This window comes from Schistocerca americana, chromosome 3 (genome assembly GCF_021461395.2).
Source record: "Schistocerca americana isolate TAMUIC-IGC-003095 chromosome 3, iqSchAmer2.1, whole genome shotgun sequence".
Classification (NCBI taxonomy): domain Eukaryota; kingdom Metazoa; phylum Arthropoda; class Insecta; order Orthoptera; family Acrididae; genus Schistocerca; species Schistocerca americana.
The window spans coordinates 378,902,570-378,924,974 of record NC_060121.1 but is presented as its reverse complement, the minus strand read 5'-3'; the positions used below and the strand labels follow the sequence as shown (position 1 = coordinate 378,924,974).

The 22,405-nt window shown below is 39.9% G+C and overlaps 1 protein-coding gene across 1 annotated transcript in view; it reads left to right on the top strand.

The window, feature by feature from the left end:
* LOC124607047 (nudC domain-containing protein 1) overlaps window positions 1–22,405 on the top strand; it is a 126,993-nt gene that overhangs the window by 21,503 nt on the left and 83,085 nt on the right. The window contains exons 2-3 of the mRNA XM_047139223.1: window positions 5,869–6,026; window positions 7,285–7,464. Coding sequence (XP_046995179.1) covers window positions 5,869–6,026; window positions 7,285–7,464 — 338 coding nt within the window. The remainder of the gene's footprint in view (window positions 1–5,868; window positions 6,027–7,284; window positions 7,465–22,405) is intronic.

Here is a 22,405-nt window from a genome sequence, read left to right as displayed (position 1 = left end):
ACGCTGTTTCCATTCGTTGCGCCGCCCTCTCCGTACATGAAACATAAAAATAAATACAAAACTTTAGATAATTCACAAACATTACAAATATTACAAAATACATAAACAAAACACTAAATTAAACTTGTATTCACCTGCAAACTGGGCTGACACTGGTGGATGGGTGATGCTTCAATTTCGCGTCCCACTACATGGTCTCTAGGAAGCCTGTGGAAGTTAGGAGTGCAGTTAGTGGTAGGGGTGAGGAGATAGAGATAGATAGATAGAGAGAGAGAGAGAGAGAGAGAGAGAGAGAGAGAGAGAGAGAGAGAGAGAGAGAGAGATTCAGGGGATAATTTGTGGGATGGGCATAAGGATTTGAGGAGAGACTGGAGAATCTGTTGTATGTCTGGAATGGGGTCACAGCAGTGACAGGGTAGACGGATGAATCTGACAGCTGGCAGAGACCATCTGCCACAGGTAATCACTGTGGTTCAAAATGACAGTGGTGGAACCATTGTTGGCAGGTATGATTATAAGGTCAGAATCAGACTTTAGGTGGTGGATTACAGTTCTTTCTGCAGGTCTGAGATTAGCTTCATGTTGAGGTATTTGGTGACTGATGATGAGGTAAGGTTTGAAGTTGAGAAATTGTGGAATATTAATAGGAGGTGATTTGGGATCAATGGGTGTGGATGATTATTGTATGGAGGAGTGAACTGAGTCAGGCAGCATTTAGAATTGGCTTGGGCTTGAGTTTGAGTGGTAGGGTTGGTGGCAAAAAAAAATGCTGCCACTTTAGGGGCCAGGAGAAGAAGAGAAGGTCTTTAACAAGTCCAGCATGATTGAATTTGGGAGTGGAGCAAAAGGCTATGTCTTTGGAAAGGACTGACACTTCTGTGGGACTAAGTCTTTTGGAGGAAATGTTCATGACTGTTTTGAATCTGTTTGTGTTCTGGATTCTGTATGGTGGTGGGTGAGAGTTTCTGAGTGTGAGTGTGTGGTAAATGTAGGTTGTCTGTGAGGCAAGGTTTGTTGGCAATGAGGAGACATGGGGCAGGTTAGGAGACCGTTGTACAGATGGTTGATAGTAGTAGTCCAACGTGAGAGTAGGAGGTGAACAGGCTGGAGAGATTTTTGAAGTGATGTTGTGCATGCTGCTCTATTTCCTGGAGGGTGAGAGTTCATGAGAAATGGGATACAGGATTGTGGGACTGCAGGGCAGGAGGATTTTACGGATGGAGCGGAGGTATTGCAAGGTGGTTTGGGCCTGATTTACATGATTTTGCAGGATTAGGTTGGTGAGGGCTGGGTAGTGGTAGCATTTGAACAGTTGGAGATCATTGTGGAAGGAGGGGCTGCAGCCAGGTATGGGTAGTTTGGCAGTAAGACCATGAGCCAGGTAACAGTGCAGGAACAGTATTTTGGACCTGGTTCTGGCTAGGGATAAGCAAACTTTTCTGCTTTGGTGCGGATGGAAGAAGCAAAGATCCATAGTGGAGGATAAAAAAAGGCAAAAATACATACATTACATAAAAATATATGCAAAAAGGCTCATAAAAATATGATAAAATGTAAAAATTAAAATATGTGTGGAAAAATCACAAAAGTACGGAGCAAATGAAATGTTGAGGAAAAAGGTGAAACACGAGGGAGTAGGTCCGATAGTGAAAGGCGAAAATTATTTGAAATTGACATGAAATCACAATGGCAAATAAATAAAAAGATGATAAAGTGGGATACAGGTCAGTGGGTCGATAGAGGGGGGGGGGGGAGGAGACAGTGAATGTTGACTGTATTAGATGAGGTTGAGGTTAGTGTATGCTTAGTGGAATAAGAGAAGAGAAAGAGAGGGGGATGGGGTGGGTTGGTAGCCTGAGGTTCAACAAGTTCACTTGGCACAGGAACGTACAAAAATGACACATGGAATATATGTCAGAGTAAGACGGGAAAAGTGATCAGTTTGAAGGTAGATGATTAATATATTGGTGGGAGAAACCAACAATAAGCACAGTTACTTAGCTATTTGGTGTGTGGTGGCAATGCAGTGTGGCTCATAAGTCAGAGCGTGTGCAGTTTGGTAGGCAACAGGTAAAACACATGAAGACATAGAAAAGGATGGACTGAGCAAAGGAGTGCAAAAGAGAATAGCTACAAAGGAAAACATCACTGTGCTGCGGAATGGAAGGAAAACCGTTGAGCAAAATCAAACAATGGAGAATCGAGGATGGAATAATGACAATATCATGAAAGGATAGATTATTACTCACCATATAGAGGAGCCATTGATTTGCAGACAGGTGCAATGAAAAGACTGGTAAACGTGAGCTTCCAACCAAAAGGCCTTCTTTTAATGTATGAAACACACACATATTCACACAACATGATCACTGTCTCTGGTCATTGAGGCTGGATTGCAAGTAACTGTGCCTAGTGGGAGAAGCAGTCTGGATGGTGGGGGTAAGGAAGGAGGCTGTGGTGGGAAGGGGGAGGATTGGGGGGGGGGGGGGGGTATAATGCTACTTGTGAAAGCATGCAGGAATGTGGTGGGGACAGATTAGGGCTGCTACGTGCTCTGGAACTGTGAGGGGGTGTAGGGGGGAAGGGTATTGGAAAAGGAGGAAGTAGAGGAGGGGAAAAAAAGAGAGAGGTAAGAGGCTGGGGGAGTTTTATTGGAAACATTAGAAGAAATAAAAAAGCATGCACATCGTGTCATAGATAAATAATTCAGAAAATAAAATCAAAGCAATATGGAGTGTAGTTAAAGGGAAATGAGGAAAGTACAACACAGGGCAAGATGATCTAGTAATTAAAGATACTGACCGAATGGTCCACATCAAAAATATAGCAAAAGGATAGATTGCTACTCATTACAAAGATGATGTATTGAATTGCAGACAGGCACAACGAAAAGACTGTTACACAATACACCTTTAGGATAAAGCCTTCTTCAGCAAAGAAACACACACACACATATGATCACTACCACCAACAGACCTAACTGAAACGTGACAGTTGCATGAATAGCAATCGCTTGTGGTGGGGAAGGGGGAGGGATAGTAAGGCACGGTGACAGGAGAGAAGAGCGCTGTCTGGCAGGGCATGCAGGGACTAGATTGCAGCCTGATGAGACTGCCAAGTGCAATGTCAGGAGGTGGGGTGTGAGGGATGGGGGAAAAGATGGGGAGAAGAAAAGGAAAGTAGCAGAGAAGGAGAAAGGACGGGCGAGTGCTTTAGCAGGGGGGGAGTCTTCTTCTTGTGCCTGTCTACAACTCAACAGGTCATTTTTATGGCTAGTAGCAATCTATCCTTTTCCTAATAATGTTGATGTTCCAACCTGGTGTTTCAATTGTTTAGAAATATAACAAACATTTTTGAGGTTGCTAACATTACAAGCTAAATATTAAAAGCATCTCACTCTGATATAGTTAGCACACTCAGCCATGCACCATATTTAATGTATCACTCGTACAAGATATCTTTCCATTCAGATTAAGTTGTTGCATTGTTAGACTCCTCATTAAGAAAGGTAGTAGGCAGATATTAATGGCTATCCATCCATTTCACTGTTAATTTACCTTTCAAAAATTTTTTGTAAGTTAATGTATTTAAGAATGGTGCAAACCCAAGATTCTGAATTGCTCACAGTTTGGGTTTTAGAAAGGTAACTCCATTCAGCATGCTGTCAACCGTTTCACTGACTGTGTATTTATGTTTCTGAATGACAATATTTCACCTACTGGTGTTTTTTGTTATCTGTCTTAAACATTTGACTGTGAAAGTCACATCATTCTTTTGGAGAAATTTAGTTTATGGCTTACGAGGTGCAATGAGTAAATGGTTAACATCCTATTTAACTAAGACAAATCTTTGTTACCATATGCAATTCTCATGATGAATCTTCTTGTGACTAGAGACAAATTACTGTTGGCAGCCCACAGGGTTCAGTTTGGGTACCACTCCTGTTTTTGTTATAAGCAAATGGCCTTCTATCTTCCATTTATACAGCAGTAGTAGTGCTGTTTGCTGATGATGCAATCAGCATCATCAAGCCCAACAGAGCTGCAGCAAGAGAAGGAGCAATTAATAAAATATTCAAAGCTATTATTGACTCATTCTCAACAAATGATCTATCATTTACTTTAGAAAAAAATAGTTTGTCCAATTCTGCACTAGGCAGGATATATCATCATCAATAGCATGAAGGCCATAAGCCTACATAAAATTCCTGTCTGCAGATTGATCATCACTTTAATTGGAAATCACATATTATTGAACTGCTGAAACCCTTTGAGTCAAGCATTATTTGCTCTATGTGTGTGTGAAATTGCACTGAAACATCCACTATGTGATCAAAAGTATCCGGACACCTGGCTGATAATGACTTAAAAGTTCATGGCGCCCTCCATCGGTAATACTCGAATTCAATATGGTGTTGGCCCACCCTTAGCCTTGATGACAGCTTCCACTCTTGCAGGCATATGTTGAATCAGGTGCTGGAATGTTTCTTGGGGCAATGGCAGCCCATTCTTTATGGAGTGCTGCACTGAGGAGAGGTATCCATGTCGGTCGGTGAGGCCTGGCACAAAGTCTGCGTTGCGAAACATCCCAAAGGTGTTCTGTAGGATTCAGGTCAGGACTCTGTGCAGGCCAGTCCATTACAGGGATGTTATTCTCGTGTAACCATATCCACACCCTGCCATCGGATCGCCATATTGTGTACTGTGATTCGTCACTCCACCCAACATTGTTCCACTGTTCAGTCGTCTAAGGTTTACGCTCCTTAAACCAAGCGAGGTGTCGTTTCGGCATCTACCAGCATGACGTGTGGCTTATGAGCAGCCTCTCGACCATGAAATCCAGGTTTTCTCACCTCCCACCTAACTGTCATAGTACTTGCAGTGGATACTAATGCAGTTTGGAATGCCTGTGTGATGGTCTGGATAGATGTCTGCCTATTACACATTATGACCCTCTTTAACTGTCGGCGGTCTCAGTCAGTCAACAGACGAGATTGACCTGTAAGCTTTTGTGCTGTATGTGTCCCTTCATATTTCCACTTCACTATCACATCAGAAATAGTGGACCTAGTGATGTTTAGGAATGTGGACATCTCGCATACAGGCATATGACACAAGTGTTACCCAATCACCCGACCATATTCGAAGTCCGTGAGTTCCGCTGAGTGCCCCGTTCTGCTCTCACTGTGTCTAATGACTACTGAGGTCATTGATATGGAGTACCTGGCAGTAGGTGGCAGCGCACTGCACCTAATATGAAAAATGTATGTTTTTGGGGGTGTCCAGATACTTTTGATCACATAGTGTAGCATAATATCATCATCTGGTGTTCATCTTCTAACTTCATGTAGCACTGTAAAAAATTAGCTTTTAACTTAATGTTGGCTAGTTAATCTTGTTCAAAGAATTTCACATGCACAGTTCATTTGTAGCACAGTTAATTCAACTGCTGAAATAAATACATTACTACCAATTTCAGAGGCCACTCCTTTCAGGTTTGTCTGAAGTGTTTCACTGTTTCTGTGTTTTAAGAAAATTTTTGTTTAAAAAAATATGCAAGTTCCATTACCAACACTTTAAATTCTAGCACATTTATATAAATATTGCCTCAGTCTTATTGTTCACATCTGTTAGCTACATATTTCTTGATATAATAGACTAACTTGGAACTAGCTGTGGCTAAATCAATCCCTAGTGGTTGGAGCGTCAGTTCCTGTTTCTTATAAGATAATGTTCTATTTCCAAATGTGGTGTTAATGTTCAGATATATTGTTAGTGATAGCATAACTTAAAATGTAAAAAATCTGTTTTTGTCTTAATTTCATATTGCAGTGTACCACAATAACATTCTTTGTTTTCTGTATGTCAGATGTTGACCACATCCTACCTAGTGATGATCAGTACTCACTCCTCCATGCCAAAGTTTTTGGACTCCATAATCACTTGTATGCAGATGTATTATCAGAAGATAATTTATATTACGTGGATGAGAGGTGGAGACTGCGGCGAGTGAGACAAAATAATTTGGTAAGTCAAAGGTCAGATACAAAATGCTAATCTTTGTTTCAGCTACATCCTGCCTAGCGGTGATCAGTACTTGCTCCTCCACACCAAAGATTTTGGATTGCATAATCACTTCTATGCATATGTATAATCAGAAGATAATTTATATTATGTGGATACCTTAGTAAAAGCTCTTGTAGAGAACTCGAGAAAATTCTGTTCCTACATAAAATTGCTTAGTCACTTGTTGATCAGTCTGGCACAGCAGTAGAAGACAGCAAAAGGAAAGCCATATTTTTAATTCTGCATTTAAGAAATCATTGACACCGAAGGATAGTACAAACATATTGGTGTCTGACAATTGTACAAACTTCCATATGGGGGACATGACAATAGGCGTCCCTGGTGTAGAGGAGCAATTGAAAGAGTTCTAAACAAATAAGTCCGCAGATCCAGACTGAATCTTAGTTTGGTTTTACAGTGCGTACTGAACGGCATTTGCCCCTTAGTTGGATTGCATTTATTGCAAATCTCTCACTTAGCACAAAGTCTCAACTGACTGGAGAAAAGTGCTGATGACCCCTGTCTAGAAGAAGGATAAATGAAAAGAACCAAAAATTTACCGACCAGTATGCTTGACATCGGTGTTCTGCAGAATTCTTGAACATATACTCAGTTCAAATATAATAAATTTCCTTGAGACAGAAAAGCTTTTGACCACAAATTACTTGTGAAACCCACATTGCCCTTTTCTTAAGTGATATCCTGTGAAACATGGATGAAGGGTAACAGGCAGATTCTTTATTTCTAGTTTTCTGGTAAGTGTTTGACATGGTGTCCCAGTGCAGACTGTTATCGAAGGTCTGAAAGTACAGAATAACACACATTTTGAGAAAGGATCGCAAACATAACATAAGAGAAATTAGGGCTTGTACAGAAGCATATAGGTAGTCGTTTTTCCCTCACTCTTGCTTGCAAGTGGTACAGGAAAGTATATGAGCAGCAGTAGTACTACAAGGTACCCTCTGCCACTCACTGGTAGGTGGAACTTGTGGTGAATGACACCAAATAATTTGTTAAATTATAGATCAGATACAAAATGCTATACTTTGTCGATATCATTGCAATTTTAGTCATTGGATTAATAGCAGGCTAGATGAAAAAGGATTAATGAAAGTGAAGAGGCCTTGGCAAATCAGCAGTAACCTTGTATTTGACTCAGTTTGTATGGGATTTCACTGTCCATTGCACCTTGTTTCACCCCAGATTTCAATTTTGTTAGACAGGTCGTTTTGAAGGTCTTCATACCATGTGGGAGATGACAAAACATCATCCCCGCAAGCCTGGTCACTACAACCCATCCCTCAGTTTCACATCGGCAGATTTTGCTGTTGTTTCTGATGGAGCTGGAAGTCTGTATATTGTGTACACTGGTAACAGAGAGGAAGCAGATTCATTTCAGGTAAGGATTCAGTATATATTACAATTTCAGTTACACAACATATGGATAATTACATAACATGCCAATTATGTTGTTGTATTGAACAGATTCATATTCTCACATATATTACTCAAGAAATTCTTTGTTGTTTGATGTGTGCCTTGGCTGTAAATACTCGCATGTTTTGGACACACCTGTTTCGGGATAATTTAATATTGCCAGTGGGCATGTGGCACCTATTATGTTACACCAGCTTTCAAAGTATAATGTAATGGTGCTGGAATATCATGCACTTCAATGAATTTTATTGCATTTAAAGAAGTAAAACTATCCTACTCAGCAACCTGAACACATTAAGAGCATCAGATTATTATATTCTGACATTACAAAGTTAAGGCAAAAATTACCAGAACTTGAGTGGGACAGAGTATGTAATTGTAATAACAACGATAATGCTTTTAACTTATTCCTGAACATACTAATGAGCTTAGTTCAAAACTGTTGCCCACAAATAATCAAAAAGATGAAAATAGATGGTGCACCAAATAGAAAAATGAAGCACAACTTGTTTACTCCTGAACTGCATGACCTGAGAAACACACTTATTGCCCTACATAAAATGGCTAAAACTGGTAACCTAGAATCGAAGCAGAGGTATAAAGAAGCCAGGAAGAATTATAGGACTGAAATACAGACAGCAAAGCAGAGAGCCAATGATGCTTTCATTGAAAACTCCAGCAACAAATGCAAAGCAGCCTGACAGGTAATAAACAAAATAGCAGGGAAGCATAAAAACAGGCAAGAAATTCCAATAGTGCCAGAAAAATTAAATGAATTTTTTGTTAACAGTACTAAGTTCGAAGCTACTGCTACCTCAGCACCAGATGATGCAACTTCTGAAAGTTTTACCTACAACATTCCTGACCTAAATAACTTATCCTTTAAATGGAAACAGGTGACCTGCCAAACTGTATACAAAGTCGTCACAAACCTACATGGCTCATACAGCGAAGATCTCTATGGCATCTGCAACACCATCTTGAAACAAATAATTGACATTATTGTTGCCCCTCTTACCTTTCTGATCAATAGTACTTTTACAGCTGGAAAATTTCCTGAGGTCCTGAAGGCTACTATTGTTATCCCAATCTATAAAAAAGGAGAAAAAAAAAACAAACCTGAAAGTTACTGTCCAATATCCCTCATACCTATATTATCCAAGATAATAGAATGCTGCATTAAAACACAACTTTGCAACTACTTCGCTGAACAAAATCTTTTTTCCCCCTCGCTCTTTGGTTTTAGGCCAGGATTGTCTACAATAAATGCAGTAGAAACTCTTGTGACAGACATACTTGATGGCTTCGAGAACAATTCCATCACTTGTGCTGTACTACTAGATTTGAGTAAAGCATTTGATACTGTATCCCATGAAATAGTAATAATGAAACTAGAGTGCTATGGTGTCAAAAATAACGAACTGGCACTAATCAGATCATACCTGATGAACAGAACTCAGGTAGTTATAGTAAATAGCCAGCAATCAAATGCCCTACCAGTTGTAAGAGGCGTGCCACAAGGCTCAGTGCTTGGACCTTTTCTCTTCCTGGTATACATGAATGACTTGCCTACTTTCATGCTTCACAAGTCAATAATATATGCTGACGACACAACCCTGATTACCTCAGATAACAAATTGGAGGAAGTGAAGAAACAAACAAAAGTAATGCTTGAAAAGTCTGCCATATGGCTCCACAGCAACAAGCTGATACTCAACAGTAGCAAGACTGAAACTATGTATTTCTTCTTGCACAATCTACAGCAAAAATTAAATGAGTCTGACTCTGTAAGACTTCTAGGAATCCACCTAGACCCGAAATTAACATGGAACAACAACACGGAACTGTTATGTACCAGACTATCTAGAGTAGTCTTTTTGTTAAGGTAACTAAAAACATTAGTTAGCGGAAATCAACTTTTATCTTCTTATTATGCCTTCTTTGAATCTCACTCACAGTACGGAATAAAATTATGGGGCAACTCATCTGTTGCTCAGACAGTGTTCATGTGGCAGAAGAAAGCAATTAGAGCAATTACAGGTATTAAAAGCCAAGAATCATGTCTAAAGCACTGTAAGGAACTTAACATTACCTTCTCTGTATATAAAAATGTGTCTTCTTTCCATAAAAAAACAAATACATACCTTACCTTCCAGAACAGATGTTCACCCACATGATACCAGATACACTCCTGGAAATTGAAATAAGAACACCGTGAATTCATTGTCCCAGGAAGGGGAAACTTTATTGACACATTCCTGGGGTCAGATACATCACATGATCACACTGACAGAACCACAGGCACATAGACACAGGCAACAGAGCATGCACAATGTCGGCACTAGTACAGTGTATATCCACCTTTCGCAGCAATGCAGGCTGCTATTCTCCCATGGAGACGATCGTAGAGATGCTGGATGTAGTCCTGTGGAACGGCTTGCCATGCCATTTCCACCTGGCGCCTCAGTTGGACCAGCGTTCGTGCTGGACGTGCAGACCGCATGAGACGACGCTTCATCCAGTCCCAAACATGCTCAATGGGGGACAGATCCGGAGATCTTGCTGGCCAGGGTAGTTGACTTACACCTTCTAGAGCACGTTGGGTGGCACGGGATACATGCGGACGTGCATTGTCCTGTTGGAACAGCAAGTTCCCTTGCCGGTCTAGGAATGGTAGAACGATGGGTTCGATGACGGTTTGGATGTACCGTGCACTATTCAGTGTCCCCTCGACGATCACCAGTGGTGTACGGCCAGTGTAGGAGATCGCTCCCCACACCATGATGCCGGGTGTTGGCCCTGTGTGCCTCGGTCGTATGCAGTCCTGATTGTGGCGCTCACCTGCACGGCGCCAAACACGCATACGACCATCATTGGCACCAAGGCAGAAGTGACTCTCATCGCTGAAGACGACACGTCTCCATTCGTCCTTCCATTCACGCCTGTCGCGACACCACTGGAGGCGGGCTGCACGATGTTGGGGCGTGAGCGGAAGACGGCCTAACGGTGTGCGGGACCGTAGCCCAGCTTCATGGAGACGGTTGCGAATGGTCCTCGCCGATACCCCAGGAGCAACAGTGTCCCTAATTTGCTGGGAAGTGGCGGTGCGGTCCCCTACGGCACTGCGTAGGATCCTACGGTCTTGGCGTGCATCCGTGCGTCGCTGCGGTCCGGTCCCAGGTCGACGGGCACGTGCACCTTCCGCCGACCACTGGCGACAACATCGATGTACTGTGGAGACCTCACGCCCCACGTGTTGAGCAATTCGGCGGTACGTCCACCCGGCCTCCCGCATGCCCACTATACGCCCTCGCTCAAAGTCCGTCAACTGCACATACGGTTCACGTCCACGCTGTCGCGGCATGCTACCAGTGTTAAAGACTGCGATGGAGCTCCGTATGCCACGGCAAACTGGCTGACACTGACGGCGGCGGTGCACAAATGCTGCGCAGCTAGCGCCATTCGACGGCCAACACCGCGGTTCCTGGTGTGTCCGCTGTGCCGTGCGTGTGATCATTGCTTGTACAGTCCTCTCGCAGTGTCCGGAGCAAGTATGGTGGGTCAGACACACCGGTGTCAATGTGTTCTTTTTTCCATTTCCAGGAGTGTATAAAAACAATCTTGATGTAGACTTTACTAGGCTGTCTAAGGTCCAAAGTAGCTTTAAACAAACAGGATTAAAATTATATAACAAGTTACCGCCATCACTGAAAAACCTACAAGGTGATGCCGTCAAGAAGCAGCTGCACAAATTGTTAGCTGATAAGTGTATCTATGATGTAAAGGAATTGGAATGTAGTAGAGAGTAACTATAATGTAGAGAATAATTCTTTATCCTCATGTAATGTAATCTGAATGTACATAGTTTCCCAATTTTAGATTTACTATCGAATGTAATGTCAAAACTGTCTATTTCAACAAATGTTGGCTAATGACAAGTGATAAATAAATAAATAAGATTTATTAAAAATTAGAATTTCCTTTATACATAAAAAACTGCAATAAAAGAAACCAAACCTATTATCCATTTCATAATGATTGGCCCCTGAATTTGAGCTCATATTCTGGTTACATCCTGTGATGAACATCAATGTTTTGTGCCTTGCAGGAATTGTTGAAATGTCTACTTTTATTTGGTGTATGAGTATTACACTGTAGTTGAAAAGAGGGTGACATAAGCAGTAATATTTAAGACAAAGCATTCTTTTTTGAGCATTTTTTTGAGGGTGTTAACTTTGAGGAGTTGTAGAAGTTAGACCATAATTAGGAAAAATATTTTATGTGCACAGCTTAAAGATGCAACTGTTCTCTATTTAAAGGCAAATTTACATTGCTTTCCAATTAACCGTCTTGTGCTAATAATAGTGGGTGTAGATTTCTGCAGTTCACCTAATGGTAATACATACAGGGTGAACATTAATAAAACTGACAAACTGCAGGGACAGATTCCTGACTGGAAATGGAGGGTAAAAGGTCCCATGAACATGTGTCCAGAAATGACTGGTGTGCGAGCAATGACAAGAAATCATCCCAGAACACAGTATAGATATCTATTGCATCCATGTCAAACAGTTGTTCACAATGGCCTCTGTGGGACCTCAGGTGATAGGGATATTAGCAGTTGTCATGCAGGATACACATAATCGTGCTGTGTTGCACCTTGTTGGAAAGCCGCTTACCTGGAGCTCGTACTAGGGTTTGTCTCAATATTCTGTAGAACTTGGTTCTCTCAAAACTGGTGTATGCACAGTCCGCTGCCTCCCTGCACATTCGTCTGTCTGATACAACCCATGTTCATGCAGATGCCCAAAAGGGCCTGAAATGTTCTGTGATGTGGTTGGTGCTTGTAAGAGTATTTGATCTTGTGCTGCCTCTTGACCATTTCCATCTGCTTGACTGTACACAAATACCATCTTGGCTTGGACCCAACACAAATACCAAACCATTCTGCTGCTATGGTACATTGTGTCAATCACATAGCCTGAAATATATAAGGAACACACAGCATGCAGTCAGAGGAATTGTGATTTATCATCATCTACCGTGGCAATGACGCATTTTCAGACGCACGTTTGTAGGCCTTTTTTCCTCCGTTTCTTGTCAGGAATCTGTCCCTGCAGTTTGCCAGTTTTATTGATGTTCACCCTGTCTATTAACAGGATGGAAAGTGTAAATGCAAGCTCTGTTGTTGCCATTCATAGCAGTTCATATGCTATGTTGCTGGACCTCTGAACACTAATTCCACTTCTGTATTCATAGTTACAGTGTACTTTGTGACTTACCATTAGATAATAAATAGTAGTTTAGCCTTTCATTGTTTCATACTTGTCTTAGATAGTCTGTGTGATATAATTTGTTGCCTCTTATATGTGTGAAACCATTCATTGTTTATGGAGTTGTCAAAAGACCGTGATGATCTACTTATTTTAAGGCCGAAAAGGAACAGGATGCGAGCAGTTGAATATCACAGCTAGTAGAGAGAGAATTTCTAAATTTGTCAGAATTAGTGGAAGTACAGTCAAGTGATTTTTGAGAGAATATAGAGAAACTTCATGTCTTTTATCACTAAAAAGGAGTACTGGCAGGTGACAGAAGTTAGCCTTGGACGAGTTTACACAGAGAGTCGCAAGAAGGAAAATCAAACACTTCTATATGGAAGAGCAGTTTCTACCAGTAGCTGCCATATTGGAAAAGTTACACTGAAATGGAAGAATTTTCTGATAAGAGTGAAACAACCTCTTGTCATTCTATTCAGAAATTGGCCTTCAGATGCAAAACATTCAACAAATAAACCTGTGCTGACGGAAAAGAACAGTAGCAGGAACAAAAGAAATGTGTTCTTGCAGGAAATAACACTTTACAAACACAGGATGGTCTATTTGTTATACTAAAGAGAATTGGTGTAGTGCAAACCATTCCAGAAAGTTTGGATGGCAGGAACAAAAAATGCCATTGCAAAATGTGTTTGGTTATCACAGAGAAAGTGTTAGAGTGTAATGGCTTGAAAGGAAAAGTCAAATGACATCCGGTTCTGGAAAAACTATTAATAGGTGCCACATTGGGGACAAAGATGGGTTCATGCAGAATTCTGGCTCATGTGTTATTGGACAATCAGGAGGTACATATTATCATTCTGAGATGAATACCATATACTACGAAGAGTAGTTTAGGAGTGTGCTTGAAAAATTACCTTACTGGTCAGGCTTGATATTACACAATGATAAATCCAATGTCATGAAATCCATCAATGAAATGGAGGAAGGACTCTATTATTGAAGGTATGTAAAGGAGTAATATACATCTTCCATCTATGCCGCATTGTTTGAGGAACTTTCTGTAGCAGGCCCACTAGAATATGTGCACTTGCACTTGAGGTCACAAGGATACCTTTTGGAAGTGTATTGCGCTCAGTGGATAGCAATAGGACTACCGCTGATCCAAGCAGCGAGACCTCGGACAATAGCAATAGCGATTAAAGTTGGTCTTATTTCATTGATCATTCTTTCCTGCAAAATTTATTCGAGCTAAATGATTTTTCATTTACTGTTAAAGTTTACAATACACAAAAAATTTCATTGTTCATTTATTGAGATCTGATTGTATATCAAGTGTTCGCTGGAAATTTCTCTTGTTATTGCACTCTGCTTGCAACAATAACTGAATGCATCAATGCTACTTAGGAATGCTAGTGCGAAGTTGGCATTCTTCCTGGTGAATATGCGCTTATCGTGCGTTTCAACTATGACGACAGCGCGTTGGTGTGACAACTACACTCCACCGCAAAGTCACATATATTACAGCTAATAATGCAGTTGCTTTACAAACTCAATTGATAAACACGGGGAGTATTCATTAGCAATGACTCATGATATAATGTTCGAGCTTCGTACCTGTGCTTTCTCTGTTGCAGTAGCTACAACAGTAAACTCAACCTTAACGTCAGCCTCTTATGTTTGACATTATAGGGATGAAACAACTAACCAGAAAATAATGAATATTGACGTGCAAATGTAACAAGATTGTGTCATTAAACTGTGGACATGGATTGTTTCTCCTAGTTAAGGTCTGACTTCTTTGACTCCTCAAAGTGGACATGCGCCAAAAAATGCTTGAAAAAGCACCCTTTCTCTTAACTATTACCACCTATGTCGCCCCCATCATAACTAAAGCGTAATATTCATACATGAAATAAAAGTAGACATTTCCATGATTCCGACAAAATACAGCACATTGATGTTTGTCACATGATGTATTTACAATATGAGCTCAAAGCCAGGGGTCAGTGATTATGAGATAGATAGTAATCATGGTGGTGTATGAAGCAGTGATCCAAATTGGCAATTGTGGAGGTAGATGGACAAATCACAGTGGAACTTTGATTGATTTTCCAAATGCTGGCATTATAGCTGTTTTATTGAAAAAGATAACATTGTGTTTGTATTCATTTACCAATAGTCCAGACATTTGTATCGCCTTTTCTTTATACAACATTATTAGGAAAATGAGAGATTACTACTCACTGTAAAGATGAGACATTGGGTTGCAGATAAGCACAACAAGAAAACTGTTACACATTAAGCTTTTGGCCAAAGCCTACTTCAGAAAGGTATACACACATACATTCATTCACATAAGCAAGCACACATCACATACATATGACCACCATCTCCAGCAGCTCGACGTTTCAGTCAGAGGTGCCAGTGTGTGTGTGTGTGTGTGTGTGTGTGTGTGTGTGTGTTTCCTTTTCTGAAGAACACTTTGACTGAAAGCTTAATTTGTATTAGTATTTTCGTTGCACGTGTCTTCAACTCAGTCTGTCATTTTTATGGTGAGCGGCAATCCCCTTTGCATAGTGTTGTAGATATTCCAAACTGGAGCCTCCATTGTATGAGTATCCTTATACGATTTATTCATAATCAGTCTGAAGAATACTGCTAACTTCAAATCTATTAACACTAGAACCGCCGGAACTAGTACTGTACTTACAAGGGAACCTCCCCATCGCACCCCCCTCAGATGCGAGGTAACTGCACCGTAGGGTGGGGACGCTACACCTAAACAAACATTGAAACACACGACGTCAGTCGACTACAGCGCATTGAAGAGAGAGTATTCCTGCTAACGAGGCTCCCTGGCTGGCAGTTGACTGTTCGCGACTTTGGACGAGAGTGCATTAAATACGTGAGATGTATTCCGTGGGAAATATGAATCCAGCAAATATAGCTCACGACTTCAATAACAATCGCACTGTTTTGTGGTGGGGTCGCAAAACGCAGACACTAAACTTATTACAGTGAATAGAGACGTCAATGAACGAACGGACAGATCATAACTCTGTGAAAATAAAGTAAGTAAACTTTTCACTCGTGGGAAGACTTGAACCAAGAACCTCTCGTTCCGCAGCTGCTCACGCTAACCACGGGACCACGGCGCTCCTTAGCTCAGACTATCCTTGATGTTGCCTATGTTGCGCATGGACTACTCAGTTTGTATATTTTACTTATTTTTTTCATAGTTCCACACAACTTCTTCCTGTTTTCTCGATTGATCTGTGCTCAGTTTTTCAAGGCCTATCCACTGTACCAACTTATAACTAAATCTGAGGGGGTTGCGATGGGGAAGTTCCCTTGTTAGAACCGACGACGTGGTCAAAGTGGCCACTTTCTTTGTAAGTACATGCTGTGCTGTTTAATGTAAATATTAATGACCTTGATAACAATGTATCACTTTAATTACGTTTAATAACAGTATCATTGTATTTTACAACAACAATGGGAACATAATATTACTAATATTAAAGAACATAGTTCACAATATTTATCTGCAACCATATTAATTGTATTGCAGTAGTTTTAAAATTAATAGAAATTAATCTTACTGGAGAAACTAAGTACCCATGAATATGTTAAGAGAAAGACCAATCATAAAATATGACCATGTATAGTACCTAATCCTACTTACAAGCATTACAAACTACTGTCTTTATTACTTTATATGTACATGGCCCACAGACATATCTCTTGCATGTACTGCACACTTTTTCTTGTTTCTGCATTTCCTTGTTTGGCATAGTTTTCTTATTTTTGCAGGAATTTCCGCTTCTTCTCTTTCTTCATCACCATCATCCTTTTCTTCCTTTTCTTTTCCATCCCTTGGCATCCTTTCCTGATTTCTGGTTTCCATATAAGCCCTACGTAATTCTTCTGCTAGATTTAGGATGAAATTCCTACTACTTATTTTGATCCCTGTCACTAGCTTGAAAATGATCCATGCGTTGATGGCTGCTAAATGAAGGATATTGTGAAATACGTGTACAGGCCATCGACGAGTACCAGAGCGGACAGAATATTTCCTCGTCATCTGGTCCAAGACATCTACAGCAAATTTTGTGCTATTGTAGAAGCTCACTGTTTCGGGAAGGTGTTTCGAATTATTTTGTATTTCAACATGTGTGTGCATAGTTCTATACAGAAGAACATTTTTGTTCTTTTTCCCTTGGCAAACAGAGTACCACCTTCCCTTTTCAAGAGAACAGACGTATAAAGAGGAGTTTTCATTTTTTTTATAGTGTTCGGAATTTCTTTTCTTGCATGGTTGATAGTGCCGACAAGACTAATGTTCTCTTTTTCCAGTCTCTCCTCAAGTGTGACCGTAATGAAAAAATTATCAGTAGTCACATTGCGCCCCTTATTGCAATATGGAGCTACCAACTTCATTACTACTTGTTCTGGAAGTTTCCCATTAAGTGCCCTCTGTTCGTTCTTTCCTACATAAGGGAACCCATTACAAAGATATTTTGTTTCTACACCCACTAGAAGCCAGAATTTGATTCTGAACTTATCAGGCTTATTCGGTATATATTGCAAATACGGACACCTGGTTCTGCTGGGGAAAAGTTGTTTGTCCACAGTGACATTTGATCCAGGTATGTAATTCAGCTGACAGTTTTCTATAAAATGGTTCCAAGTAGTTGATATAAGTGCAAATTTGTCATTTTTCAAATGTTCCGACCATGTATTTTTTTCATCAGAACACACATATTTCAAAATTTCTGAAAACCTGTTTCTGCTCATTGTGTCAGTGAAAAATGGGGCTCCCCACTTTTTCAACCACAACTCATCTACATCAATACATCTGGCACCTAGTGCACCACGAACATATAATAAAGCAACAAATGCATCTAATTCTTCTAGATGCAAACTCCAGGAATCATTTCCAAGAAGCCGTTGTGCCTCTGCTTCTGTGCACTTCTTTGTGTTTCAACATTGATTGATCAACTAAAAGGTGCCAGGCACCCGAAACATTATCATTTGAGACGTGCCGCTTTGTGTGTGGAGTAGGTCTCCATGTTTCTTTCAATATATTCTGTTGACCTATCCTGCCTGGAGTAGTAACACCGATGTCTGCTACAGTCCACTCCGTGATCCTGTCCTTCCCCAGGAGTTTTGAGCCAGGTTCTGGAAGTGAACCTCACTTCGTTCTCCTCTTCTACGTCGATTCTGTATTGGTCCGCTTACAAGAGGTGCAGTTCTTTTTTTTACCCAGGGTAGGTCCTTCTCTAGCATTGTTTATATTACTGCTTGGTCCTGGTTCAGCAACTGCGTGAAGAAAGAGACAGTTAGAAAGCTACAACTCATTATAAAGATAACATACCACACAATAAAATAGCAGTAACAGAAGTAGCAGTAGAAGTGTCAGCTCTATTATAATAGTGATCATTATTCATATAGTAACAATAATAATAATATAAATGAATGTAAATTACCTTCATCGTCAATCTCGGAGCTGTCACTCTCCACTTTAGCGACAGGTTGGTAATCTTCATCTGTAGAATCTACCACAAGGTCCTCAACTTCAGGACCATTTTCAGCATCCGATTCATACAAAAGTGTGACAATTTCTTCATCTGAAAGTGGCCGTGGCCGTGATTTGTATCGCTGTGATATCTGAGCCATGTCTACTGGTCTGAGACCAGTACTCAAATAATCAGTCTTGTTTATGTGAAACGCAATAGCAAACAATAAATGACATATTGCATTTTTGAGCTTTTAAATTCAAACTGTTGTCTAGACAAGACAGCCTAGACGCAATGAGAGGAAGCCGAAAGGCACGCGCTAAGCTAAAGCAGGATGGCGTGAAGTCTGAAACAGGATACGTAATGAATGCTATAAAGAAAAGTACGTAGCTTCTGGAATACTTAACTTTAATCCATCCTTTTGGTACATCTGGAGATTGTGGCGATACAAGTGAGACTCTTTAGATACATGCAATGTTACTAATGGCGCCTTGCTAGGTCGTAGCCATTGACTTAGCTGAAGGCTATTCTAACTATCTGCTCTGCAAATGAGCGAGGCTTCGTCAGTGTGCATCGCTAGCTACGTCGTCCGTACAACTGGGGCGAGTGCTAGTCTGTATCTCGAGACCTGCCTTGTGGTGGTGCTCGGTCTGCGATCACACAGTGGCGACACGCGGGTCCGACATGTACTAATGGACCGCGGCCGATTTAAAACTACCACCTCGCAAGTGCGGTGTCTGGCAGTGACACCACACAAACAATGCGAATAAACTTCAATAACCAACATATTTAGTACATTGTTGACAAGTGCTGAGAATAAATCCGGGGAGTGACGCACAACAATTTTTAAATAATCTGTTTTCAAATATACATGTAATGTGGTCAAAGTGACCACTTGGCGGTTTTAAGTATAAGTGGTCATTCAAAGACAACTAATGAAGATAAAATAAATATTGGACTATTTATATGATCTACATACACATTTAGGAAAATTCATTAACTCACAACAACATAGATTAGAAATTGACCGAATAATGACATGTTAAAATATAAAAAGTGGTCAAATTGACCACTCGGCAGTCCTAGTGTTAAGAAAATGCACCACACTGATAAAATATGTACATGATACAACTTCACTTATAACGTGTAATTGAACATGATATAAAATAGCGTACTCAAAGTTTCTCTCCACTTTATTTATTTATTTATTGTTCCGTGGGACCAAATTAAGGAGAAGTCTCCATGGTCATGGAACGACTCAGTACATGGAATTATAACACGATAGTAGAAACAGATAAAATGAAGTAAAAAAAAACATATTCAGGCGATAAGTCTTGAGTTTAAACAAAGAAAATCAACAATGTAACACTGGAATTTGCTTAATTTTTTAGCTCTTCTAGGAGCTCCTCGACAGAATAGGAGGAGTGAGCCATGAGGAAACTCTTCAGTTTAGACTTAAAGGTATTTGGGCTACTGCTAAGATTTTTGAGTTCTTGCGGTAGCTTATTGAAAATGGATGCAGTAGAATAGTGCACTCCTTTCTGCACAAGATTCAAGGAAGTGTATTCCACATGCAGATTTGATTTCTGCCTAGTATTAACTGAGTGAAAGCTGCTAACTCTTGGGAATAGGCTAATATTGCTAACAACAAACGACATTAAAGAAAATATATACTGTGAGGGCAATGTCAGAATTCCCAGACTATTGAATAGAGGTCGACAAGAGATTCTTGAACTTACACCACATATAGCTCGAACAGTCCGTTTTTGAGCCAAAAATACCCTTTTTGAATCGAAGAATTACCCCAAAAAATAATACCATACGACATAAGTGTATGAAAATATGCAAAGTAGACTACTTTTCGTGTTGAACGGTCACTTATTTCAGATACTGTTCTAATGGTAAATAAAGCAGCATTTAGTTTCTGAACAAGATCCAGGACGTGGGCGTTCCACAACAGCTTACTATCTATCCGAGCGCCTAGGAACTTGAACTGTTCTGTCTCGCTTATAATATGCCCATTCTGTCTGATCAAAATATCGGTTCTTGTTGAATTGTGAGTTAGAAACTGTAAAAACTGAGTCTTACTGTGATTCAGCATCAAATTATTTTCCCCAAGCCATGAACTTATTTCATGAACTACATTATTTGATACTGTTTCAGTATTACACACAAGATCCTTCACTACCAAGCTGGTGTCATCAACAAACAAATATTTTTGAATCACCTGTAATACTAGAAGGCATATCATTTATATAAATAAGAAACAGCAGTGGCCCCAGCACCGACTCTTGGGGAACACCCCACTTAACAGTGCCCCATTGGGACTGAACATCACTACCACTCTCAATATTGTGGAGAATTACCTTCTGTTTTCTGTTCTTAAAGTAAGAGGCGAACCAATTGTAAGCTACTCCATTTACTCCATAATAGTCCAATTTCTGCAGTAATATTTTGTGGTCAACACAGTCAAAAGCGTTCGTTAAATCAAAGAAAACACCTAGTGTTCGCAACCTTTTATTTAATCCATCCAAAACCTCACAGAGAAAAGAGAATATAGCATTTTCAGTTGTTAAACCATTTCTAAAACCAAACTGTACATTTGACAGCAAATTATGTGAATTTAAATGCTCCAGTAACCTTGTATCTACAACCTTCTCGATAACTTTAGCAAACACCGATGGCATAGAAATAGGTCTAAAATTGTCAACATTATCCCTGTCTCCCTTTTTATAAAGTGGCTTCACTACCAAGTACTATAACCAAAACAACACAAATTTATCTTCTAACAGCTGTTTACGTTCAAAATATGTATGTCATAAAGGCAAGTGCCAGAGCTGTGCCAGGTGTGGCTCTTGTGTAAATTACCTGACAACCAAAAGGTAGTAATTTGGGAAAACATAATTAGATAAAGTAGCAGTCTGTATAAAATTTAAAAAAATGAAAACCATCTTTATTTCATAAAATATTTACTAAAATAACTAGTTTCAATCAATTACGGCCGCGTGGTCTGTGGGGTCTTGCCACGGTTCGCACAGCTCCCTCCTTGGGAGGTTCAAGTCCTCCCTCAGGCATGGGTGTGTGTGTGTTGTTCTTAGTGCACGTTAGTTCAAGTTAGATTGAGTAATGTGCAAGCCTAGGGAACAAGGACCTCAGCAGTTCGGCCCCATAGGAGCTTACACTTACCACAGATTTCCAATCAATTTTGATCCTCTTCAGACCAATCTCTGAAATACAGGTAATGTTACAACTCACAGCTACACAAACAATGAAAATTATAAAACAATATAATAAAACAGAATTAATTAAACGATGTATAGCCTAAGGTGGTGAACGGAGGCAGAATATCAACTGTATGTGCAAAGACACAAATGTCGACTGCTGAATAGCATGAACATGTTATACGTTAGATCACCTTTGCTGTGATTGTGTTTGAATAATTTATTTTGTACTTTTACGTACTCCCCACAGAGGGCAGCCATCATTCTCATAACTAATTGTTATTGGATTCTATATTACTATTAATCATTGTTTTACTGATTCACTACTGCTGACAGAAGTTAATGATGTAATTTAATGTATTACATTTTTTAATACTTGGATTTAAAATTCAGATATTTGTGACACATTTCTACATTGTTACATTTCATTGGCCCCTACCAAGTCATGCAGCACTCGGGTCTTCTCCTGTTTAACCCATAATGTATTTACACTATTCGGGATTTGATGTTTGTATCTATGCACATATAATTTGTGCTGTCTCTGCGTCCACTCACTACCTTATGGTATACATCCTTTTTAATTATTTTATTTTATTGGTCTTAGTTTTTAACTTTCATCATTTCCGTGTCCCTTTAAGGTGTAACATCTGTATTTCAGAGATTGTTCTGAAGACGATCATAAGCAATTGTAACCATTTACCATTTTAATAAATATTTTATGCAGTCAAGACTTTCAAAAAGTTTTAACAATAGGTAGTACTTGTGTATACCAAAGTGTCGTGTGTTTATTGCAGATTTTTATTTTTCATGCTGCTTCTTTTGAAAAAATAAGTATTGAAAGGCAACTAGGAAAATAAGTGTCACCTGTTGGTTGCCTTTTAACAAAT